Source organism: Meriones unguiculatus, chromosome 21 (assembly GCF_030254825.1).
Source record: "Meriones unguiculatus strain TT.TT164.6M chromosome 21, Bangor_MerUng_6.1, whole genome shotgun sequence".
In the NCBI taxonomy this organism is placed as follows: domain Eukaryota; kingdom Metazoa; phylum Chordata; class Mammalia; order Rodentia; family Muridae; genus Meriones; species Meriones unguiculatus.
Genome location: NC_083368.1, coordinates 15,856,506 through 15,883,751, shown reverse-complemented (window position 1 = coordinate 15,883,751; position 27,246 = coordinate 15,856,506). Strand labels below are relative to the sequence as shown.

Genomic DNA, 27,246 nt, shown 5'->3' with positions numbered 1-27,246 from the left:
ATTATAAATAACCAATGAGTAACGGAAGACATTGGAAAGACTTAAATTACTGCAACAAATGAAAATTAAAACTTGTATTAGACAGAAAAGGCAGTACTAAGAGGGAGGCAAACACAGAACACCAAAAAATCAAAACTGTTTTCTGGAGCTGGAGAAATGGTACTTGCTCACGCAGAGAAACCAAGTTCAATTCCCAGCAACCACTCAGGGAACGTAAAACCAGTTACATAAATCCAGTTCCAGGGAATCAATGCTCTCTTCTGGCCTCTACAGGCACCTGCACACCCATCTCTCTCACACACCCACAGCCACATGGGGTGGGGGGTGGGGGGTAGACAGAGACAGACAGATAGAGAGTGAGTGAGAGAGAAAAACAGAGAGACAGAGTCCAGAGTCAGGAAAAAGAGACCTCAAATGAACAACCTGATAATGCACTCAAGGAGACAGAGAAACAAGAACAAAACAAGCTAAAAAGTAGAAAGAAATTGGAACAGAGGATAAGTAAATAAAAATATACTTAAAACCAATCAAATAGTGGGTACATTTTAAAGATAAAGCTGAAAGCTTTATCTTTAATTAATGTTTTAAAAAAGTGAGAACATACCCGGCAAAGTGATACACAACTTTACAACTTTAGTCCCAGCACTCAGGAGGCACAGGCAGGCTGATCTCTGTGAGTTTGAGGCCAGCCTGGTCTACAAAGAGAGTTCCAGGACAGTCAGGGCTCTACAGAGAAACCGTGTCTCAAAAACCAGAGAGAAGGGGTGGACGGCAGATGAAAACAAAAGGAGACCTAAGAACAACCTGACCAGCTGGATTAGTAAAGTAAATAAGTAAAGCCAGAGATGAAACAGTCTATTGAGATCAAACAGTCATCTCAGTAGAGTCAGAAAAATACAATTCAACAGGTTCTTTAAAATGATCTATAAATAACATGAGGGAACATACAATCAAAACACCAAGATTCCTGGGTGGTGGTAGATGCCTTTCATCCCAGCATTCGGGAAGCAGAAACAAGTGGAGCTCTGAGTTTCAGGTCAGAATGATCTACAGAGTGAGTTCCAGGATAGCCATGGCTACACACAGAAACCCTGTCTAGAAAAATAAAACAATAAACAACTTCCCTCCCCACAAAAAACCAGAACAAACAAAAAAAATCACCAAAAGAGATATATGAAAAACAGCCAATGCTATACTGAATGGAGAAGAGCAGAAAACCATTTTCTCTACAATTTGAAACAAGAAACGGATGCCTATTTAATATGGCCAAAATCTTAGCAAGAACAATCAAAAAAGAGAAAGAAACTGGAAAGGAAGAACTCAAATTATCTATGCCTGTAGACAATGTGATTGTAAATAGGAAAGGCTAAATTCACCACCAAAAACTTGTTAAATCAATACATTAAGGAGTTTTGGTATATAAAAGAAGCACATAGTGCTAGATGCATAGTAACTCAGGTGGTTCAGTGCTGCCCAGCATGCAAAAATCCTGGGTTATATGTCTAAAACTGCATATGCCAAGCATGGTGGCACACACCTGTAATACCAGGATTCTAGGTGGCAGCAGGAAGATCAGAAGTTCAAGATCATTCCGGTTTATACATACCAAGTTCAAAGCCAGTCTAGGATGTATAATAATATCCTTTAAAAATAATAATAAATGCACATAGTTGAGTGTCACAACAGACTAAGTATAATGTGTTCCAATGTGATTTGATTAAAAAAATAATAATAAATAAAGCCAGGCATGGTGGCATACTGCTGTAATCCCAGTACTTAGGGAGGCAGAGGCAGGTGGATCTCTGTGAGTTTGAGGCCAAACTGGTCTACAAAGTGATTCCAGGAGAGCCAAGGCTACACAGAGAAACCCTGTCTCGAAAAACAAATAATAATGACAACAATCCATAATGCCATACAAACACTACACTGCAATGTCTCTTTTCTCTTTTGTTTTTTTAACCTGACTACTATGCATTTGGTCTTTGGCTTTTGTTTGGTTTGGTTTCCCTGAGACTTAGGCCTTGAATTTAATCCTCTGGGTTCAGTAGAGTAGACGGTAAGAACCTATTATTTTTAGGCTTCCTGGTCTACACAGAGAGCCAGGTCTATACAGACAGACCTTGTTCCAAAATAAATAAGACAGTGAAACCTGGAGAGGTAGTTCAGTGGTTAAGAGCAGCCACTGCTCCTGTACAGGACCCGGGGTTTGGTTTCTAAAATTCATGTGGCAGCTCAAAAACATTTGTACATTCCAGTTCTAGGAAATCTTGATGTACAGACAAAAGCAAACAAAATACCCATAAGTATTTCTTTAAGATGTTAAATATAAAGATGTTGATGAGCTAAAATAAAAATCTTTAAATTGGGCCAGTCATCTACATAGCTCAGCAGGAAAAGGCTCTGTCACCAAGGTTGATCTCCAGGCCAACATGGGGATACATACAAATTGTCCTCTAACCTCCTCATGCATGCTGTATGGCTCATGCTCATCCATCAGCAAAATAAATACCATCTTTTTTACATCCTTACATTTTTTAAAGGCTTAAGTTAAGGATAGTCAATAGAATTGGGAATAGAGGATCTGCTAAGATGGCTCAGCCAATAAAGGTGCCTGTTGTCAAGAAAATAACCAGAATTCAATCCCCCTCTTTCTCCTCTGATATCTGCATTATAACAAGGTAAGTGCACACTCTCACAAATACACATTTACATGAGCACATAAACAGCACACAAAATAAACTAAAATGTAATTTAATTTTAAAAAATGGTAGTATACTAGTATCAAATAAAACTTACTTTAAAAAGAACGTTTTCTGACATTTACAAACAAAAGTATCTTGGGCACTATCTTTATTTACTGTGCAAAATTACAAAGATCATTTGTATAATTCCTAGAGTGCTTAAATCTCATTAAAACTTAAGACTAATTCAATACTGTATCCTAGGAACACTTCAAGAAACAGTACAAACAGCAGTAGCACATTGATTCTTACACTGAACCTACAGAGCATGTTCCAGGAAAGCCAGGGCGAGAGAGAGAAACCTAGTCTCAAAAACACCACTGAATGAATGAAGGAATGAATCAATCAATCAATCAATCAATCAAACTCACTACATGAAGCTCAGCATAGAGGCACACACCTTTAAACCCAACACTTTGAGGCAGAGGCAGGAGGACCTCTGTGAGTTCAAGACCACCGTGGTCTACCTAATGAGTTCTAGCCAAGGCCACCTAGAAACAGTCTCTAATTAGATTAGATAGATAGCATCAAATGTAGTTCATAATTCTCATTTCATTTGATAATTTTTTAATTTAAATGTGAAGTATTTAACTTTTGAGTTAACTGAAATAAAATCTTATACAAATTACACCCTTGGTATAAGTTATCAATTTTGTGTTTTGAGAGGTTTCCACTACAGTACACATTTAGTAAATAATTCTACCAAGTAAAATTTCACACTGGATAAATGTTAGAAGATTGTAGGACAGGACGAGGGATGCTTAAATCCCTGGATTCTATCTACTTCACCACACAGATAATGAAGTGGTAAAAGGTACAGGATCGGATAGGCAAGCTCATCCTCCACCACATACTAAATTCTCAAAAACAAAACCAGATCAAGCAAAAATTGTAGTTAAATATTTGTTTCTTCTACTCACTTCTGTGCTCCCTGAGACAACAGCTTTGTCCACGTTCACTAATAATGGCTCTTCCATTTGGCATATTCCCAGTGACCACTCCACACATCGATGATGAGCCCAGCAAGTGCCTAAAATAAAGGAAAAAAAAAAAAAAAAAAACCAAAGCAATAAATACTAAAGGTATTAATGCAACTTGGGTGCAGGGGCACATGGCTATAATCTCAGTACTGAGGAGGCTGTGGTAAGAGTCATTCAAGGCCCGCCAGCACTATATAGTTACGTGATTTTCAGGCTAACGAGGACTATAGAGTAAGAATTATCTCAAAAATGAAACAAACAAATCAAGATGTGTAAAAATACAGTGAGTCCTTACGTGATTCCATTAGCCTTTCTCAAACGGGCTCTGACTATGACTTGGGAGTTGAGAGTAAATATTTGGGAACCTTTCAAGAATGCAAAATCACAGAGCATAATTGAGACTCATTAAATCAATATGTCTTCTGCTACAGTCCAGTCATACATGCTTTAATAAGCCTTCCAGGTGATTCTGATGTACACATAAGTTTGGGAATTATTTAACTACTAATTATTTTTCCACAAACAAAATTCACTTAGTCATTTTATTTAAACACTGTTCTATTTAGTATCTTCATATAAAATGAAAAGAATTAATACGAAGTTAATGACAAGAGGAGTATGGCAAATTAACAATATCTACACTTCTATTCCTCTCAATCCCAAGCAAGAACACCCATCTGTTTAAATTTTCCACTGGACAGCATTTGCCCTACCATCAGTTCAACTGCAATTGACTTAATTTCTCACAGTGCCATCTCCTGTGACTCACCATATTGTTATAGTAAGGAAAATACATGAGGCAAAAGCCTGCACTTCACTCCCACCAGTAAAAGGCCTGGCATAAAATGCTTCCTACGTTTTCACATAGCTCTTTAAAGTTTTCTCTTTCAACTGTCAAATACCTATGATAATCAAATGCCTAATCAAGCCAACTTAACTATAGCACTTTTTATGCCCTACTTAGATGATCCTACTTATTTCTAGAATTTACTATTGAAAAAAGCACCAAAATATAAATGATCCCAGAATCAAGTGGAAACTGTTACTGAAGAGAGGTCCCTACCTGTGGAATCAAATAAGGCTTGGACATCAATGGCATCTGGAAGGCCAACCAGACTCAGTTCATCCCATAACTTGCCAGCCTGATCCTCAGAAGAAGTCTGAGTGCTTACACTTACACAAGAAACTACATTCTGCTGGGGAGATCGATCTCTAAAAGAAAATTACATAAGATACAAGCTGTGAAAGAACAACTAGAAAAATCATATCATTTTATAACAATGAGTACAAGGTATCTCAAATCAGCTCTAATTACCAGGTTACAGCCACAAAAATTAAGAATCCATTGTTTTTATTATTCACAATATTAAAGTGAATGTTACACTATTTCATGTAAGCAACAGTTAAGAAAGTATCTCCTAACCAAAGGAAATATGACAATTGTAGTTATAAATTCATTTTTTTCCATTCGTTAACATACATAACTCATTCTATCCATGAACCCATGTTTTAAGAAATATAATGAAAAGGGTTTTGTTTTTTTTTTTCAGTTTTACATGTAAAACATGAGAAAATTTTAACATGCATTATCTTAACACAGAATTGGCAAGTAACTTAGTGTGCAAACAGAATATTTCCCAGGGAAAATGAAAACCTGTTTGAGTATTAAAAAGGGAAGCTAAAATGTGAGCTGCAGCTTCCTCATGGTCCCATGACAGATGTCAACAGCTGCTTTGTGGCATGATGTTGAATTAATCTCAAGACTTCCCCTCACCAATTAAAAGCAAAACTGACACAAAAGGCCTGGGAAATAAGAAAGATAGCATAAGAGAAAAAAGTAAAGAACAATGTTGAATGAAATGTTTATGACATGGAAGACTTGGGGACTGGCAAATCATAACACTTTAACTATTACTTAACACCATTTGGTAAAAACAATTATTATATTCAATATTAAATATGGAAAATAAAATAATTACCACTAAAACTTCCCCCTAAAAATCTAATGCTTAAGGTCATGAGATTTTACAGCAAAGTCACTATAGGACATAGGTCATAACTCACTGGACTTTTAAATGCTGTATATTTATCATGAGTCCTATTAAAGAGAAAATTAGCATAATAACTAAAGATATTAAACTTTTTATACCTGGAATTGCTGTAAGAAAAAAGGAACAACATAGCTCAATAAGTACATTTAATTATCAAATATATTTAAAATAACTGGTAATTTCAGTTTAGCATTACAAATGCACTGAAATGTTGAAAATGCTATAATAACTTTAAATTCAAATTTGAATAATTGGCTATTAGAAACTCTTTCCTCTCTCCAATTCTACAAATGCCCTATTTATTACTACCTTTGCTATTTTATTGGGAAAAAAATAAAGGAGAGTAAACACTACATTGTGTTTAGCATATTAACGGCAAGAGAAATTAAAAAAAAAACAACAAATAAATGAATAAAATCAATGGCATGACCAACCAGTCTATTACTAATCAGTTCCTAGCCAGAAGCTTAGTCAAATTCAGCATTCCCATGTATTATGTCAACAAAAAGGATGACAGCAGGAAAGAGATTGAGAAGCCAGTTGCAGGCTGGAGAGATGGCTCGCCAGCTAAGAGAACCTGCGTTCAGTTTCCAGTACACATGTGAGGCAGCTCATAACTGCCTAAAACTTACCAGAGAACCTATGACCAGAGACACACATAAAGACATGTAATTTAAAACAGTAACAATTTAAAAGGGAGAAGCCAACTGAAATACTCACAAAATTTCAAGCTATAAACACACCCACAAATATCAAAATTAATTAGCTATTTATACTTCAGTAGTAACATACATTTTATAAATATTTAAAATCATTACTAAGCTAAATTAAACCATCTACCCTTACAAGACTGCCAAACATTCTCTGCATACACTAATGAACTTTTTATTATTATTTAATAAACTTAGTAAGTACTAATTAAATTCAACTTTTATTAAGCTTTATCTACTTTTATAAAATTATCCAATCTCATAAATTTTTTTCATTCAAAATTTAATGGAAAATTGTTTATAAAATAAGTAAATAATGCCAAATTCTATTTCCTACAAAAGAATGTATAATGGTCATTATTCAAGACAGAACACAGAAATGTAAGATATAGCCTGACCTATACCATTATATTTGCTAACTACTGATAGACATTATAAGCTTGCTGGACTTTTGGTACATCATATTAACATGTGAGAATTCAGTTGATAGCAAAAGTAAGGTTCTTACATATGACGTAGCTTGAAAGCAGAAAAATCATAACTACAAATACAACACCTCTAAGCTTCCTTAAATCATCCCAACTTCAAATTCTTTATGAAAAAAAAATCTTACATTTCACTTTATACTTTGAATTTTCAAATACGGTAGCAATTTTAAATGATGATGATAGCATAACAATGCTTTAACACTTAAACTTCCACAAAAGACAGAGAGACTCTTGGAAAATTATAAAATTATAAAATTCTGTCATCCTCAAAAGACAGAATTGGTCAGGATTCCAAGCTAAATTAATTTTAATTATTTGTTTATTGTGTGTGCAAGATACCACAAGTGTATGAGAACTTGTGCAAGTCAAAAGAGGACACTGGATGCCCTAGAGCTGAAGTTGTGAGCCACCCCATGAATGCTGGGAATAGAATACAGGTGCTGTACTCTTAACGACCTGCCATTTCTCCAGACCATAAATTAATTTTTTAAAGGGTGTGTGTATATGTGCGTGTGTGTACATGCACATGTGTGAGGCTGTAATTACACATGTGTGAGGGTGTCAAGAAAAGCTAGAAGAGAGAGTAGACTATCCTGGAGTTTCTTACTGCTGGTAGTGAACCTTTTAAACTGAGTACAGACTACCAAACTCTGGTCCTCTACAAAGAACAGCAAGAGCTCTTAACATGTTGACATATAGCCATGTAAACATTTTAAATTTTTTTGCATTTATTCTTTTTTTTATAAATTTTTTTATTATTAGTTACATTTTATTAACTCTGTATCCCAACTGTATCCCGCTCCCTCATTCCCTCCCAACATTTTAATTTTTCAATAGTACATTCTATAACAGGGATGAAAACAAAGGCAAACAAGGAAGTGACATATTTTAATGAGGTTATAGGCTAGCTCAATATTCTCCAAAATATATGTATTCATAAACTGAGAATAAAAAAATAAATGAAAGAATGCATGGATGATAAGAGGAATATGAATAGTGTTGAAACTCTGGTTTGGGTACAACATTGCATTCTTACAAATAAAAGCCAGTAGACCAGAAGGAAAGGAAAAACTACTTCATTATGTTTTCTTCCTTCCATTTGTAAATTCCATTCGCACCCTTCTGGCTTATGCTGTCTTTATTATATTTTCTTCCAGAGGAACTTTTGTTATCATACTAATTTTGATAACAATCATGTAAAATAAAAAAATGGAGAAAACAACCATTTGCTCGGTCAGGGCAAAAATCAAAAAGTTCTACATAAATATGTAAAATACAATAAAAACCTGTTCAATACTAACAACCACAATTATAAATTAATAATTCAAAATTGCTTACTTTCTCTGTCCTCTTTGTCTTCGTGGAGCTGAATTCTGTATTCTCTCACAGGTCCCACTGCTGTTGTCATCGATGTCCTTGTTAGAAGGATGATCTTTCCAAGGTAAGATAAGTCCAGGTGTTACTCTGAATTGTTTCAAGTCTCCTTGTCCTAAGGAACTTTTCTCCCCACAGTAACAAAAAGCGCAGAGCTGTTCACTGGTAAAAATGAAGGGAGAAAGACAGTGAAGGAAAAAGTAGCTTTATGCAATACCTTAGTTATATTTTAAACTAAGTTTTTTAACTATATTTTCCAGAAACTATATTATGATTATATATATTTGCAATTCTACTTCTCTATAGCATAATTTATTGGAAGATTTCATTTTTTTTCTGTGAGAACATGTTTAAACTTAAAAGATTCCTTGAGAACATTTTAAATTTATAGAAGATTTCATGTGACGATATAGACACTATTTTAACCCCACATATATATATAGTGTCCCCATGAGAACAAATATAAGCAAATGTGGTTGCTACAACTAGCAAGTGAATATTGATGTCAATACTGTTGAAGTTCATAGTTACTAGACTCTCATTTGGAACACCACAATGTATTTAGCTGTCAGATCTCTTTAGTCTCTCAGTTGGGATAAGTTTTCAGAGGATCCTTGTTTTAAATGTTTCTTTTATATATTCTTATTATTTTTATATTAATTACAGTTTATTTACTTTGTGTCCCAGCTGTAGCCCCCTCACTCATTCCCTCCCAATCCTACCCTCCCTCCCTCAACTCCTCCTTGCCTCTCTCTAAGTCCACTTATAGAAGAGGACCTCCTCGCCTTCCATCTGACCCTAGCTTATCAGGTCTCACCCAGACTGGCTGCAATGTCCTCCTCTGTGGCCTAGCTAGGCTGCTCCTCCCACAGAAGGAGCTAGCCATAAAGTTCATGCCAGAGACAGTCCCTGTTCCCCTTATTAGGGAAACCCACTTGGATACTGAGCTGCCATGGGGTACATCTGAGCAGGGGTTCTAGGTTATATCCATGCATGGTCTCTGGTTGGAGAATCAGTCTCAGACAAGCCCCTGTGCCCAGATACATTTGGTCCTTGTGGAGCTCCTGTTCTCTCCAGCTCTTACTAACTCTCTCTTCTTTCATGATTCCCTGCACTCTGCCCAAAGCTTGGTTATGAGTCTCAGCATCTGCTTTGATATACTGCTATGTAGGGTCTTTTAGCCCTCTATGGTAGGCTCCTATCCTGCTTCTCATTTTCTCCTGCTTCCAATGTCCATCCTATTTGCCTTTCTAAGTAAGGATTGATCTTCTTACCCTGGGTCCTCCTTCTTGTTTAGCTTCTTTTAGGTGTACAGATTTTAGTATGTTTATGCTGTCTTGTCTTAAAGTTCTAGTATCCACTTATAAATGAGTATATACCATGTGTGTCTTTCTGCTTCTGGGATACCTCACGCAGGATGATCTTTTCTGGATTCCACCATTTGCCTGCAAATTTCATGATTTCCTTGTTTTTAATTGCTGAGTAGTAATCCATTGTGTAAATGTACCACAATTTCTGTATCCATTCTTCCATTGATAGACATGTATGTTGTTTCCAGGTTCTGGCTATTACAAATAAAGCGGCTACAAACATGGCTGAACAAATGTCTTTGTTGTGTACTTGAACATCATTTAGATATATGCCTAGGAGTGGTATAGCTGGATCTCGAGGAAGCACTATTCCTAATTGTCTGAGATAGCGTTAGACTGATTTCCAAAGTGGTTGTACAAGTTTACATTCCCACCAGCAGTGGAAGAGGGTTCCCCTTTCTCCAGAACCTCTCCAGAATGTGATGTCACTTGAGTTTTTGATCTTAGTCATTCTGATGGGTGTAAGGTGAAGTCTCAGGGTCGTTTTGATTTGCATCTCCCTGATTGCTAAGGACGTTGAGCATTTCTTTAAGTGCTTTTCTGCCATTCTACAATCCTCTACAGAGAGTTCTCTGTTTAGCTCCATACCACATTTTTTTTTAATTAGATTACTTGATTTGTTGCTTTTTAACTTCTTGAGTTCTTAATATATACTGGATATTAGCCCTCTGTCAGATGTAGGGTTGGTGAAGATCCTTTCCTAGTCTGTAGGCTGTCATTTTGTTTTGACGACAGTGTCCTTTGCTTTACAGAAGCTTTTCAGTTTCATGAGGTCCCATTTGTTGATTGTTGATCTTAGAGCATGTGCTGTTGGTGTTCTGTTCAGGAAGTTGTTTCCTGTGCCAATGAGTTCTAGGGTCTTCCCCACTTTTTCTTCTAACCGACTTAATGTGTCTGGTTTTATATTGAGGTCTTTGATCCACTTGGACTTTAGTTTCGTGCAGGGTGATAAATACGGATCTATTTTCATTCTTCTGCATGTAGACATCCAGTTGGACCAGCCCCATTTGTTGAAGATGCTGTCTTTTTTTTCATTGAATGGTTTTGGCTTCTTTGTCAAAAATCAAGTATCCATAGGTGTGTGGGTTTGTTTCTGGGTCTTCTATTCAATTCCTTTGATCCACTATTCTGTTTCTATGCCAATACCATGCAGTTTTTATTACTATTGCTCTGTAGCACAGCTTGCGATCAGGGATGGAGATAACTCCAGATGATCTGTTGTTGTAGAGGATCGTTTTGGGAATTCTGGGTTTTTTGTTTCTCCATATGAAGTTGAGAATTTTTCTTTCAAGGTCTGAAAAGAATTGTGTTGGTATTTTGATGGGAACTGCATTGAGTCTGTAAATTGCTTTTGGCAGTATGGCCATTTTCACTATGTTAATCCTGCCAATCCATGAACACGGGAGATCTTTCCATCTATCTTCAATTTCTTTCTTCAGAGATTTGAAGTTTTTCTCAAACAGGTCTTTCATTTGCTTGGTTAGAGTCAAACCAAGGTACTTTATGTTATTAGTGGTTATTTGTGAAGGGTGTTGTTTCCCTAATTTCTTTCTTGGCCCTTTTGTCTTTGATATACAGGAGGGCTTCTGATTTTTTTGAGTTGATTTTGTATCCAGCCACTTTGCTGAAGGTGTTTATCAGCTGAAGGAGTTCTCTGGTTGAATTTTTGGGGTTGTTCATGTATACTATCATATCATCTACGAATCATGATACTTTGACTTATTCGTTTCCGACTTGTATCCCCTTGATCTCCTTTAGTTGCCTTATTGCTCTAGCTAGGACTTCAAGTACTATATTGAAGAAATATAAAGACAGTGGGCAGCCTTGTCTTGTCCCTGATTTCAGTGGGATTCTCACAATTTTCTCGCCATTGAGTTTGATATTGGCTATAGGCTTGCTGTATATTGCCTTTACTATGTTTAGGTATGTGCCTTGTATCCCTGATCTCTCCAAGACTTTAAACATAAATGGGTGTTGGATTTTGTTGATTGTTTTTTCAACATCTAAGGAGATGATCATGTAGTTTTTCTCCTTCAGTTTGTTTATATGATTGATTACATTGATGGATTTCTGTATATTGATCCACCCTTGCATGCCTGGGATGAAGGCAAGATTTAAATTTTATTTACATGCAGGTATCTGTAATGTGTCTGTAGGCTCCCATCAATGTCAGAAAGGGGCATTAGATCAGATCTGCTGGAGATGGAGTTACAGACTGCTATAAACCACTCAACACTGGTATTAGGAACTGAACTTAGGTCCTCTGGAAGAGCAGCAAGGGATCTTACCCACTGAGCCCCCTTTCTAGTCCCTTTGAGGTGGTTTTAATTATTTATTTACTTACTTATTGTTGGGGTACTAAGAATCAAATCCAAAGCTTTACACAAGTTTCTACTACTAAAGTAGCTCTAAACACAGCATGAATTTAAAAAAAAATCTTTGTGGATCCAGGCATGGATTCTCATGTGTGAGAATCATGAGTATGCCATAAAATGCATGTGGAAGCTAGAGGACAATCTAAGGTATTATTCTTTGCTTTCTACTTTTTTGAGATAGGGTCTCTGGATTCTTCCCAATGTGTACACCAGCTTAACTCTTAGCCAAGTTCCAAGGATTTTAGTGTCTCCATCTCCCATCTCCCATCGGAGCACCAGGATTACAGAATGGTATGCCACAAAATCCTGCTTTATCTAGGTTCTGGTGATACAAACTCAGGTCCTCATACTTGCCTGGCAAATACTTTATTCACTCAGCTTCCTCAAAATAAACCTAAGTATTAAATCCAAGTATGCATGTCAAAAGAAAACCTAAATATTAAATCTGACAACCAAATACCTAGACTCTGTAAGGCCTATGCTAACAATGTATATTTAGTATTTTATAAACATCCTTTATATATACTATATACATATATATGTACCACACAGTATGTATGAAGAAAAATAAGAAAAGGTTTAGTAAGTTTTTGAGTTGTTAATGGATTAAGGGACTTGGAAAACTAGCTGGAAGAAATATAATACTGTGAGGCTAGTCTCTATGAGGATGTTAGAGCAAACACATGACATTATCCATCCATGAAGACCAACAAACTCTTATCTCATCATGAGTGAGCCAAAATGTAAACTAAGAGCTTCAGATTAAAAGAAATGTAAAAATATCGATATATTACCTGCAACAAAGATGACACACTACTGCACAATACTAAAGTACTGGACACAAACAAGAATTACAAACAAGAATATTCTGCAATATCTGCTCAAATCCTCAGTAAAAACATTATTGTGAAAGTAAAGTCTACTAAACTTAAAAAGAAACAATTATAATAACAGACCTTACAGAACTTCTCCTCTACAATATTTTTCTTATGAGTATGCATGAACTGATGAATGTAAACACACACACACACACACACACACACACACACACACACACTCACCGAACTACTGTGTGTGATAGATAGAGAGGGTCTTACTATTTAGTATGGCCTGAATTCACTATACAGATTCTCCCTCCTCACTATGTCTGACACATTTGTACTTTTTCATAAAGAAAGAAAATATTCTAAAAATAGATAACACATTAGGCTGCAAAAGCTAATGTATTAGAAATTATCATTATCATACAGATAATAATCCTTTTGGTCAAAATGCAAATCAAAGTGTATAAAATGAAGCTAAAATCCGAATCAAAAGAACAGTTATAAACTTATAGAAATTAAAAGTTTAGATGTTAATTTAAGTTTTCTACAAAAAAGGCTGACCAAATTTCAATGAGGACACGGACAGAACAACAGAAGAAAGAAGACTGGGAGCTGGAGAGATGGGTCAGTGGCTTCAGAGGACCTGTTGTCCCAGAGTCTAGCTGCCAGCACACACAGCTCACAACCATCCATGGGACACGTGTACTACACATACATGCATCCAGACAAACAGTTGCATAGAGAGAGAGAAAGGAAGGGAGGGGAGAGATCAGTAGATAGAGACAGACAGATAGACAGAAAGACAGGTAAGATGTTTAAAAGAGAGCAGATTGGGATTAGTACAATAGAAATTAACAAGATAAATATGACCAAAAAAATCAGAGCACAATTCCTTAAAAATATCTCTGGGAGAACAAGGCTGACAAAGTGCAAACAAGTTTCCTAGAATGGACAAAAATAACCACATAATAAAATAATGAATGCTTACTCTTCCTATTTTTTTAATATAATGGCAAAATCATAAGCTAACCTAATTTGGCAACATAATTAAATAAAAAGCATCCTAAGAAGTAAAATTATTATTATTTGCCAATGACAAAAACTAATGTATATAACCAAAACTATAAAGGCTGCATCCAAAAACTGTCAGAACTAAAAAATACTGTCAAGTTACAGGACACAAAATCAACATACAAAAATCAGTAGTGCTTCTGTATGCTAATTAATAAGCTATTTGAAAAATCAGAAAATAATCTCAATCACAACAACCAATAAATAAATAATTTTATGTAAGTTTAAGCAAGTAACACAAGATTTATAAACCTGGAACTACAAACGTAAAAAATTTTTAATTATAAAGAACAAACTTTAAAAGCCAATATAGACAACATGCCTGTAATGCCAGCACTCAGGAAACTGAAGGTGGAAGAATGCAAGTTCCATGCTGGCATGGGTTCAGTACTGAGACCCTGATGGAAGATGACAAATGGAAGAAGAGGACAACAAAGCTAAAGGCATCATGTCCTCTAACTTCAAAGCACATTACAAAGGGATTATAAAACTATGTATCACCAATGAAACAAGATAGGAATCTGAAAAATAAATCCACGCACTTACTACCTAGTCTGTGTTTTCCAGAAATGGCAAGAGTACACAATGAAGAAATAAGGAGTTTTCTTTTTTTGTTTTGTTTTGTTTTTTCCAAGGTAGGGTTTCTCTGTGTAGTCTTGGCTGTCCTGGACTGGCTTTGTAGACTAGGTTGGCCTCCAACTCACAGAAATCCACCTGCCTCTGCCTCCCCGAGCACTGAGATTGCAGGTGTGCACCCCCACACCCAACTGAAATTAGTTTTCAATGATTAGTGATAGGAAAACTGTAAAGCCAAATGCAGAGAAATAAAACTCCCATCTCATACCACAATGCAAAACTCAACTCAAAATTGATAAAGGCTTCATTTTGAGATCTGAAATTTGTAAAACATACTACTCATTTCTTTTTTCAAGGCAGGGCTGTGTAGCCTTGGCTGTCCTGGAACTCTGTAGACTAGGCTGGCCTGGAACTTAAGCGATCTGCCTGCCTCTGTGTCATGAGTGCTGGGATTAAAGGTATGTGCCACCAAATCCCAGCAAAGTACTTCTCTTTTATTTAGAAAATATTTAAACCTCTAAAATATTGGGGGAAGTGAACTAAGTAAAATTAATACCTTTGAAATACACTTTTCACCTACACGCATACTGGAGTTAAAGAATTCAGAAGGAGGACTCTCTCAAAAGGTAACTCTTGTGACAGATGACACAAAAACTCCAAAGAAATAACAGAAACTGGATAGAGTTTATTCAGAAGCAGTAGAAGTTAAACCTAAGGACAGACCACCAGGACCAGCCATCACAGAAACAAGAAAACCTGAAATGCTAACTACAACCAAAATGTCACATTTAAATATAATTGCCATTAAACTTAGTGACAACCAGATCTAACTAACATTTGACAATAATTTTTACAACTAAATTAGTCTGTGGAAAGGTAATGAGAAGGAGAAAGAAGATAAAAAGATAATCATAGTATCTGAAAGACAATAGATTCAACCAAGTCAGCATGCCAAATCAAGATGAAAAGAGATTGTGAGGGCTAACTATGAAGATGAGACCAATCAGGGACCAACTCCTGAGCAACAGGGTAAATACTGGTGTCACTTGTTGAATGAGGAGGCAGAGGAAGAGGCAGAGAGAGAACAGAGGAAGAGGCAGCATAAAGAGCAGTCCGGAACACACTGTGGGCGTTGTGTCTAATGTGCTTCTAAGTGAGGCAGTTACCCAGACAGGGAGAAGAGTCTGGGTTTCAGGAATGTGGCCTTACTGGGAACTGAATTGTGGCTCATAAGGACAAAAGCAAGACTCCGAGCTATCAGATTACATGCACTTTCCTGAGAAGAAAAGAAAGGCAAAAGGCAGACAGGATACTCAACAACCCTCAAAATACAAAGGTGGAGCATCTTCACAAGATTCTACAGAGGATAAAATGAGGAGGGAAGAATGCCAAAAGCAAAACAATGAAAACATTTTAAAAGACTGAGAATATTCAAATGCCAATACTTTCATAGTCTTATTGAGGACTTCAAAATAGAAGCCAAAAAATATAAGACATGAAAGCTGAACTGATAGGTTATAATATCCCATATTTAATTACTTTTTAAAAAGTCCTTATCATAAATTTAAAAAAAAAAAAAACTTACACCTAGGCAGTGGTGGCACACACCTTTAATCCCAGCACTCAGGAGGCAGAGGCAGGTGGATCTTTGACTTTTAGGGCAGCCTAGTCTACACAGAGTGTTCTAGGACAGCAAGAGCCTCAAAAAGAAACCCTGTCGGGGGAGAAAACAAACAAACAAACAAAAAAAAAAAAACAAAACACTTTTATCATTACATTATTTATTTTGTGTGTATGAGCATATGTGCATACAGATCAGTCAGAAGACGCTGTACTGAGTCAGCTCTTTCCTGAAGATAAAACTTGGGTCATCAAGCTTAGCGGCAAGTACGTTTATCTTATGAGGCATCTCACCAGTCCCATTTCTTTTAATTTGTTGTTACAATTTTATTTAGTTACTTAGTTTGGATGGAGAGGGGTCCTTTCTTAAAGAATGAAGAGAGGGTAAGATTATGAATGTGTTGGGGCTAGAGCAATGGCTCAGCGGTTAGGAGCACTCTTCCAGAGGACCTGGGTTCAAATTCAAGCACTCACATGGCAGCTCACAACTGTCTGTGACTCCAAGATCTGACAGTCTCACACTGACACACATGCAAGCAAAACACAAATGCACATAAAATTGAAAAAAAAAAAATTAAGTATGTTAAGGATATAAATATCAGAATTTACCTTTTTTAGCAGCTTTTTAAAATGTGTTTAAGTGTTTTGCCTACATGTTATGTATATGTATCACATGTGTGCTTGGGTATCCACAGATCAGAATCCCCTGGACTAGAGTTATAAACAGTTTAAGTAACCATACTGGTGCTAGGAACCAAATTGGTTCCTCTGAAAGAACTGTTTCTCAGTCCCCACAGAACTTAATTCTTTATAAGGCGCTCTTAGCTCTTTCTTCAGTCAGGAAGAACATATAGGTAATGTCAATCTAACAGTGCGACAGCCAAGTGTACTCTCTACTCTCCCCTCACCAAAGTACACTCACTGCACAGCCATCTTCTACGCCAACTACACATGGAGATGTGGAGATCAAACTTAAAGGTACTAAGATAATAAAATCCCATCCGAATCCTCAACTGTGTCTCCCTGTGCTTTCTCTACAGTCAATTCACCACCCTTTCCCCTGTCAACCGTCTCTAATTTAGCTGTCTTCATTGTCTGACCTGATTTTGGCTTCTACACCAACAGAGACCAGGGAGTTTGCAGATTCCTCAGACACAGACCGCTGAAGACTTGAGACTGGCTGTTTGCTGCTATCCACTTCTGCTTCAGCATCCTCTTCCATCGGCTGTTCTTTGATTTCTGTGTCACAGTAAACAAGAGGATATAAAGAATCATTTTGTGTTCAATCACTGAAGAATTTATCTACAAAGCACATACATACATAAATACACACACACACATACATACATACACACACACATACATATACATACACACACATAAGGAAAAAGTAAAACAAATGACAACACTTCACAAATAGGGAAAGTTAATAAACACAATTAGTGTCAGTTTTCTACCATAAAATAATCATCAGAATTGCATAAGCGATGGCTCACTGTGCCTTGAGACCAAAGTACAACTGACTCAGGGAAGTTCCACACTAGAAATAACTGTTTGAAAGCTCATTCTCAGGAAAGTACAGTTGATCTATAAAGTAAATGTATTTCAATGTGGTTCATTTACGTTTCTTCACATTCTATAAACCGAGACTATTAATTTGATACAATCAGTATACATCCTAGTTACTTGCCATTCTAAAAGCTAAGTATGTATATGTAAAGAGACAGCTCCTGGGTTGGAGAGATGGATGGCTCAGAAGTTAAGAACACTGCCTGCTCTTCCAAAGGTCCTGAGTTTAATTCCCATCAACCACATGGCAGCTGATAACTATCTATAGTGAGGTCTGTTGCCCTCTTCTGATGTGTATGGCAGAATACTGTATAAATAATAAATAACTCTTAAAAGAGACAGAGAGACAGCTCCTTGATTCTGCTGCCTTTTAAAATTCTCCTCAGGACTCAAACTCCAGAAACTTTATAGATACTTTTGAGGAAGCATTATTTTGAGACTTTTATCTTACTTTTTAAAAAATGTGTATGAGTGTTTTGTCTGCATATATGTATGTGTCCTTGGAGGCCAGAAGAAGTAGATATCCTAGACTGCAGTGACAGAGGGTCATGGCCAACTATGTGAGTGCTGGGAACCGATCTTAGGTTCTCTGCAACTGCAACAAGTGTTCTTAACCACTGAGCCATCTCTTCAGCTCCCGTGAGGTTTTTAAAACACCTCTATCCCAACACTCTTCTCATTAAATAAAAAGATGTCTATTGTCTTTCACACTGCATTACCAGAATAAAGAGACATCCCTCCTCTATCAATGCTCCTGACACAATTCCACAATCTTAGACAAATCCTTATTTTCTAATTGAAAACTTATTTAGATCTTTCTACACAGTCCCCAAACAAATGAACAAACCTATAAATCATGTCTCAAGTACCAATTTGATCACCTGACAGGTATTTAAATATTATATAAAGGGCATTTCTCTTTTATTCATTTGTCAAATTATGCTCTATGGTATGCTTCATAAAACTATTTATGAGGATCAAGTAGCTTGAGTTCAGACAAGGTGTCATATGCCTGTAAAACACAGTTCTTGAGAGGTTAAGACAAGAGGACAGTGAGTTCTAAGTTACCCTCTGATACATAGCAAATTCCAGGACAGCCTGGAACTAAAACCCAGAAAGAAAGAGGGGAAGGGGGAGGAAGAGAAAGAGAGAGAGAGAGAGAGAGAGAGAGGAGAGAGTGGAGAGAGTGGAAAAAAGGAGGGAAGGAAGGAAGGAAGGAAGGAAGGAAGGAAGGAAGGAAGGAAGGAATAAAATAATAATCTACTGTCTCTTCTTCAGATGATTTCTTTGGACTCCCAAATGCAAGTACAGCCCTTTAGCTGCAGAACTTTATTATTATCTGGGTTGCAGCAATCTCCTATGGGCTGAATAACTTTTAAGCCTATATATACAGCATTAGGTCCTCACGAATATCCCAGACCATACTTTACAAAACACTAGACACAGCTGTCTTAACAGCTTGAAACTTCAACTCTCACCTCTCACATCACAACTTCAATTTTATCTCCCTTATTTTTGTAAGTATCGCCTAAAGTCAACATAAATTTTAAGAAAATATTTGGGAGAAAAAATTAAATAATTATGAAAACTGTTAGTTATAAAAAGTACTAATTCTATCAAATAATATTAATGACATGAAACAACAATAGTTTGGGTTTTCTTAGCTAAAACAGCACAAAGCCAAACCCCGCATGGTGACACACACCTTTAATCCCAGCACTTGGGAGGCAAAGGCAGGTGGATCTTTCAGTTCAAGGCCTGGTCTACAGTTCCAGGCCAACCAGGGCTACAGCTACACAGAGAAACCCTGTTTCAAGGAAGTGGAAGGGAAGCAATATCCTTTTTAATAATGGAAATAGAAAAAAAAAATGGCCATTGTTTCTGAGGCTTGTCAAGGTATCCTGATTACCCTACAGAAATTTTGCATATAAGATACTTAGCATCAAATCAATAAAGTATATATTTATATCATATATAAAGAGACTAAAAATGTAATGATTACAATGAAATTATAAATTTATATTGACAAATGAACCCATGACTGGATGTATAGATCACAAATGAGAGAAAACATATGTATCCCAACTAAGTATATCGAGCCAAAGTATGTAAAGAACTTGAAAGATGTAGAAAATAAAGCACAAAGTCATATCCAAACAAAAAAACACCAATGTGCAAAATACATGCTCATCCTCCAAGTTTTATGTTATGTAACTCGATCAATCAGAGACCATACACACAGCTAAGTATGTCAGTTGCTTAGCAAGTCACAAAACAGGTAGCAACTATGCCATTTCTCTACCACACCAAATAAAGCAAAGTATTTGCTCTTGGTAAATTTATGTTTTTTTTTTTCCCAATGGACTAAAACAGACCAAACAGCTAACCCAAGCCACAAAGCCGCCAATGAGAGCAATGCTCCAAGAGATTGCAAAGAACCAGGAGAGAGAAAATCAAGTTCATAATCAATCACACAGTGAGCAACGAAATCTCATCAACACAACCTTTCATGAATAAAATACTACATGAGGGTCAAGTGAGATATCTTGGTAGATGAAAACCTTGATATACAAGCCTGATAACCTGAGTTCAATCCCAAAACCCATATAAAGATGGAAAGAGAAAACACTCCACCAAGTTGTCCTCTAGTCTCCACAGATTACTGTGGCACCAGAGAAGCACAGCAGGAGGAAAAGAGAAGAAGAACAGGGAGGAAGGATCAATGTTTTCAGACTATGTAAGAGAAAATTTAGTTTTATATAACCAACTGCTATATTTTTGACGTTTCTATCAGAACAGTTCACTTCACACAAGTTAACACAGACATTAGTATCAGGAATAGAAACTGGCATAACAAAAAAAAACTTCAAAAAATTAAGTGTCTTGCTTATCAGACAATGAGTCAGTAACAATGGGATTTTAAAATGAAAGTAGCTGATGCTTTTTATGTTGGTACTAATCTTTGAGGTGACAGGAACCTGAAGTAGTGACTTAGAAAGCAAATAGTAACCAGAGTCTATACAGTGAGATACCTAGAAGTCAGAAGTTACTTTATGTTGCCTGCTCTCTTCAGCTTTCCCAAAGAGAGGAAGGAATCCCATTCTGTTAGCATCTCTGCCTCTTGTGCTTTGCACAAAATACTAGACAATGACATCTATAAAATGGCTTTATGGAAGCACTTCATAAGTGGGACATCAAAAAGTCTGTGGGATGTATTTAGTGCATCAAGTGACCAGGGGTAAGGCCAAGAGGAGTGTACACGTAAAAGGACATGGAAACAACGCTTCCGAAGCTGCAAACATGAATGTGCGCCTTTACATGGCTGGATCTACCTATCTTTAAGAAATGGATCCAGGACCAGTTCTAATCTACGACAGTAATATCAAGGCTAGCTCTCAGTGTTCTCTTTCTCAGTCCAGAGGCTGTATCCAGGATCCTAACATGGAGTTGCTAAAGAAACTGAAGGATCTGATAAAAAGTGGGTCTTATTTCTGGTCTAGCTTTTTTTGGTTTGACTTTTCAATGTTTAATCAGTAAAACGAATATTGAAACTGCTTCCTAGAAAGCAAAAGTTCTAACCACAAAACATAATAAGTACCCCTAAATTTACTAATCTATCTTACACTCTTCATATGGTAAAATAAGTTAGATCTTACTATCTGTCCCACTCAAAGCAGAAAATTATACCCTCGATGACCCCTCCACTTTTCCTAGTCCTACTCTTCAAAAATTGTCAGTTTGGTATTGAGAAGTGAAACATAATGCTGTAGCTGGGATGTTAACAACTAAAGATCCAACCTGTGATCTCATACAGAGCATACCTGGATGAGTAAGTGAAGCCCAGTGATAAAATATTCCAGCTCATTTAACTGGCCACGTTTTGCTTTTCATGGGGTCTTATTTGTTCAGTTACATGCATTCCAATTTGAAGAAGACAGAAATAACAATTTTCTTATCTGAAACTGGAAGAAGACAGCATGGAAGGTGGCTCAGTCAGTGAAGTCCTGCTATGCAAGAATTAAGACTTGAAGTCAGATCTCCAGAATCCACATAAAAAGCTGAGTGTCTATAAAGCCCAAAGCAGATCCCTGGAGCTCATGGCCAACTTATGGTCTCCCGATTCAATCTGACCCTGCCAAAAAGTCAATGTGTGGGATGCCAGGCATAGTGATGCCAGTCTGGTCTACATAGTGAGCTCTAAGAAAGCCAGGGCTACACAGTGAAAGCAAACAAACACACCAAGGTAGGGATCAATAGAATAAAACACTGGACATCAACTTCATGCATATAACATCACTTCCTATGGAAACAGTTGTTGCTCATGAATACAGTTTTAATTAACAACTTGATACAACCTATAATCATCTGGGAACGGTCATGATGAGGAATTGTCTAGTTCAGGGTGCCTATAGCAATGTAGGTGGGAGATTGTCATAATTGTAAAATGACATAGGATGGTAGGTATTGTACACTGTAGGTAGTACCACTGACTAGAGAGAAGAAAAGTAGCTGAGAATGGCAGAAAATGCTGGAGAGATGGCTCAGTGGTTAAGAGTGCTTACTGCACCAACACACAGCAACTCAAAACTACCTGTAACTCCAGTTCCAGGGATTCAGCACCCTCTTCTGACTTCTGTGAACACCAGGCATGTATATGGTACAAAGACATACATGGATCCACACACACAAATATCCATATACACAAAAATAAAAATAAATGAATCTTTAAATATAAGTAATCCAAAGCATTAATGGCAAATATTTTTCTAAAAGAAGAAAGCTGAAAGCTCTCTTTGCTCTTAGCTGAATATGATGTGACTAGCTCCTTGAGTTCTAGCCTTGACTATTCTGAAACAATAGACAGTAACTTGAAACTCTATATCAAATAAGCCCCCTTCTTCCTAAATTACTCTTTGTCAGGGCATTTTATCACAGCAACAGAAATTAAACTGGATACCTCTCAACTTTAAACCTGACCTAAATAAGCACAATCAGTCCCACTCAATCACAAAATGCTCTATAGCCAAAAAGGTGGAGAGGAGAAAAAAGGGAGCATGAAATACCTTTATCTATCACCAAGTGGTTAATTCTCTAGCCACTAGGTGGCACATGTGCCGTGTAACTAGACCACAGAAGAATCTAATCCACAGTAAGAAAGCTTCTAAAAGCACTTAAGTATCTGTACTTTGTGAAGCATCACTAGTTATATGCCCTGCACTTGGAGGATACAAAGAAAAATGAATCTGACCTCTGACTTTATGTAATTATACATCGCTTTAATCCTTTAAGACCCACACAACTTTTACTTAACCCTAACGAGTTAGTTTTTTTAATACAAGTTTTTATTATTTACATATAATTTTTAAAATTAATTAAAAGAAAATCTATAGCTGTAAACTTTACAGTATGTGGTACACTTTGATAGTAAAGTGATTATTACAGTTAATAAAATTATCTTGCCTATTGTTTCACAATTTTATTTATTTTTTTTTTATTTTTCTTTTTCTTTTTAGTTACAATTTGTTAACTCTATGTCCCAGCTGTATCCCGCTTCCTCATTCCCTCCCGCTTCCTCATTCCCTCCCCCTCCCCAATTCCCTCCCTGGTCTCCTCCCCTGCCCCTTTCCAAGTCTACTGATAGGGGAGGACCTCCTCCCCTTTCATTTGACCCTGTTTTATCAGGTATCTTCAAGTTAGTTTTAAGATAAGAGACAGTTTAAATCACGTGGCTTGAAATCCAATCATCCACAATAAATAGACATCTTTAACTCATCGAGGGGCTCCCAATATGACCATGCCAACTTACTGAACTTTTGCCCTCAAAATTAAATATATAATGTCTCCTGGTATAAAACAATCTTTCAGATAAAAAACACAATGCATGGCTCCAAGGGTAAGGGTGAATTGTTATTAGGTATATGTACACAGTTGATGCTCTGGCTAGACATTCACACAATGTGTTCTATGCTACTCCTTATGTCACCTACAGATTTTCTTCCTTGTGTATATTAAATAGCCAGTTTGTGAATTATACCCATGACTCTTGATGTAGGACCACAAATTATTTTTTAAAACAATTTAGGACAAAATAGAAAGAGCACACATTCATTATTGGCTCCTATATTTGTGCTAAGCAGTTAATATTTCATTTCTTTAGACCATCTATTTATAACAGAATTCTGGGTAACTATTACATTCACTGCACTGTATTCAAATGGATTCAACACAAAAATAGAATCAGGACATCTAGTCTTCACAGATCTCTCTCAGAAAGAGAAAATGGAGCAGGCACAGTAACTGACATGATAAAACCATGCATATTTGAGCAGAAATGTAGTAGCATTTGCCCAGCACACAGAAAGCCTTGTGTTTAATCCTTACATCACACCATACTAATCCAGTCGTGCCTGTAAGCCCAGAACTCAGTAGGTAAAATTAGCTTGAGCCTACCCTGAACTACATGGGGTCTTGTCTTTTAAAAAGGAAAAAAAAAAAAAAGGAAAGGGGGTGGGGGATACAAGATTAAAAGCAAACGTGTCAGGTAACTTACAAACCTATAACTCTAAATCTGGAGGATCCAATGCCTCTCACATCTGCTCCCAAATTCATGTCCACATACTCAAACACAGATGACACAAAAACATAATTAAAAATAAAATTAATAATAATGGGCAATAGTGGCACATGGCTTTAAACCCAGTACTCCGGAGGCAGAGGCAGGTGGACCTCTATAAGTGTGAGGCCAGTGTGCTCTATACAGTGAGTTTCAGGACAGCCACCACTTCATCATAAGGAGATCCTTTTTCCAACAGATAGATAAGATAGATAGATAGATAGATAGATAGATAGATAGATAGATAGGCAGGCAGACAATAAATAAATAAATTTTAGGTGTGCACATAGTACAATGGGGTTAAAGGAGTAAGTACTTAGTATAATTAATTAATAAGATTAGAAGCCCAGCTAAAGCTGTAAGAATAAATAAAAATTCACAAACAGTTCTCTGTGGTCCTCCCCCCTCCCCCGCCTTTTTTAAAAAAAGAACAGTATCTGACATAGGATACTCATTTTAAAAATAAAGACCAAAACGCTGAGTCAGCACTATGGTCATCGTGTCAGCGTGAGTTCAGGCACCCAGTACTCAGAGAAAAAGGCAGGTGCAGCAGCGTACCATCTGTAAACACAGAACTAGGAGAGAAGTTAGTCAAGTCAGCACAGCCAACTGACTGCCTTCAGCTTTACTGAAAATGTAATTAATTAATTTTTAAGGAATTCCTTAAAAGTAAGGTGGAGAGCTACTGAAGAGGACACTTGGTGTTGCCCTTAGATCTCATAAGCACTCGTGTGTGTGTGTGTGTGTGTGTGTGTGTTGGCATGCTCACTCACCCTTTTATACATATATAGAAAGAGATAAAAGAATCAAGTCTCAAATAGAGCTTCATTGCCTGTGTTTGTTGTACACTTTTTTCACTGTAGGCACACTCTAACTGTATCACATAAAACTTGTTAACAAAATTATTGGTAAAAACTGAAAATGAAGTTTTACTCTCACTCTTTAACTATGATGAAATAAGACTGAGTAGAGAAAACATTTAAATTAAAGGAAATAAGACACTTACTTCAACCAATTAGAAAATTATTTCCTTAGAAAGCTAAGAAAATTCTTAAGCCAGGTGTGGAGGCATATACCCATGAGCTAAGGAGGTTGAGGGCAGCTTGGGTTATATATCAAATTTGGGCCTTCCTGGGTTAAATACTAAAATCTGAATGAACTCTACAAATGTACTCAACAAACTCACACAAATTAGGGCCTATTAGACTGTGAAGTACCTCTTACACCACAGAGTTCAAGCATGCCCTCTTTCAGCACACTACTCAGGACATTACTTCAAAGCATCCTCCTTTCCAATGGGTTTTAAAGATTCTAGGTGGAAAAGAACATATCTTTATTTTTAATAATCTCCAAACATTACAATTAAAAATTATTAAGAATATGAGCTGGGAAAAAGAAAAAACAGAAACTGAGGAGACTGTCATTGCTATCTAACATACTTTGCAAGAACTGTAAAAAGTTCAATAGAAGCTGGGCATGGTGGCACATGTCTGTAATCCCAGAAATCTGTGAGTTTGAGGCCAGCCTGGTCTACAAAGCAAGTTCAGGACAGCCATAGCTACACAGAGAAACCCTGTCTCAGGGGGTAGGAGTGGGTGAGGTGATCTCTACAGAAAGAACACTCACAAATTTGGGTCTACATAAAGAAAAGAACAGTATCTCAAATGCAAAACAGTTAAAGTAAATACATGTTTTTTAAACCCTTTTTTTTCTTTTTTTGAATTTTATTTTTTTCTTATCAGTTACATTTTATTAACTCTGTATCCCAGTCGTGTCCCGATCCCTCATTCCCTCCTAGTCCCTCCCTCCCTCCCTCATCTCCACCGTGCCCCTTTCCAAGTCCACTGATAGGGGACTTGGAAAGTCCCATTCATCTGATCCTGTTTTATCAGGTATCTTCAGGACTGGCTGCAAAGCCCTCCTCTGTGTCCTAACAGGGCTGCTCCTCCCTTGGGGGGTGGGAAGGCCAAAGAGCCAGTCATTGAGTTCCTGTTAGAAATAGTCCTTGTTCCACTCACTTTGGGAAACCAATTGGTTACTAAGCTAACACAGGCTACATCTGAGCAGAGGTTCTAGGTTATATCCATACATGGTCCTTGGTTGAATGTCAGTCTCAGAAAAGACCCTGTGCCCAGATATATTTGGTCCTTGTGGAGCTCCTATCCTTTCCCCATCAGACTAACTCCCCTTCTTTCTTATGATTCCCTGTACTCTGCCAAAGGTTTGGTCATGAGTCTTTGCTTTGAAAACACTGCTAGTTAGAGTCTTTCAGATGCACTCAGTAGACTCCTGTCATACGTTCAATGCACATCCCATCTGTCTTTCTAAACGAGGATTGATCATCTTACCCCATGTCTGCTCTCTTGATTATCTTTTTTAGGTGTACAGATTTCATTATGTTTATCATATCTTATAGGTCTATATAAGTGAGTATATACCATGTTTGTCTTTCTCCTTCTGGGATATTTCACTCAGAATGATCTTTTCTAGATCCCACCATTGGTTTACAGTTATCAATTTGCCCAAATTAATACTGGCAAAACTACATTAGCTATGTATGCTTATATATTTCCATATATGTATTTTCACAAGTAAAATGAATGTCAACAATAATGCAAAAAGAAGAAGGAGTTTCAGCACAACAGTGGCTTGGTTTTTTTGTTTGTTTCTGTTTTGGGATTTTTTGTTTGTTTAGTTAGATGGTTTTGGTTTTTTCTCAAGACAGGTTTTTTCTACAGAGCTTTGGCTATCCTTGAACTCACTCTGTAGACAAGGCTGGCTTCAAACTCACAGAGATCCACCTGCCTTTGCCTCCCAAATGCTGAGATTAAAGGTGTGTGCCACTAGCACCTGGCTACACAATAGTGGTTTTTAAGGCTGAACT

The 27,246-nt window shown here is 36.9% G+C and overlaps 1 protein-coding gene across 16 annotated transcripts in view; it reads right to left on the bottom strand.

Annotated features, from left to right (window-relative positions):
* Nucleotides 1–27,246, bottom strand: part of Kmt2c (lysine methyltransferase 2C) — a 237,528-nt gene that overhangs the window by 141,940 nt on the left and 68,342 nt on the right. For all 16 annotated transcript variants that reach the window (XM_060373825.1, XM_060373829.1, XM_060373828.1 and 13 more), the window contains exons 3-6: nucleotides 17,281–17,419; nucleotides 8,309–8,506; nucleotides 4,785–4,933; nucleotides 3,662–3,771 (exon numbers count right to left, since the gene is read on the bottom strand). In XM_060373825.1, the coding sequence (XP_060229808.1) occupies nucleotides 3,662–3,771; nucleotides 4,785–4,933; nucleotides 8,309–8,506; nucleotides 17,281–17,419 (596 nt within the window). The remainder of the gene's footprint in view (nucleotides 1–3,661; nucleotides 3,772–4,784; nucleotides 4,934–8,308; nucleotides 8,507–17,280; nucleotides 17,420–27,246) is intronic.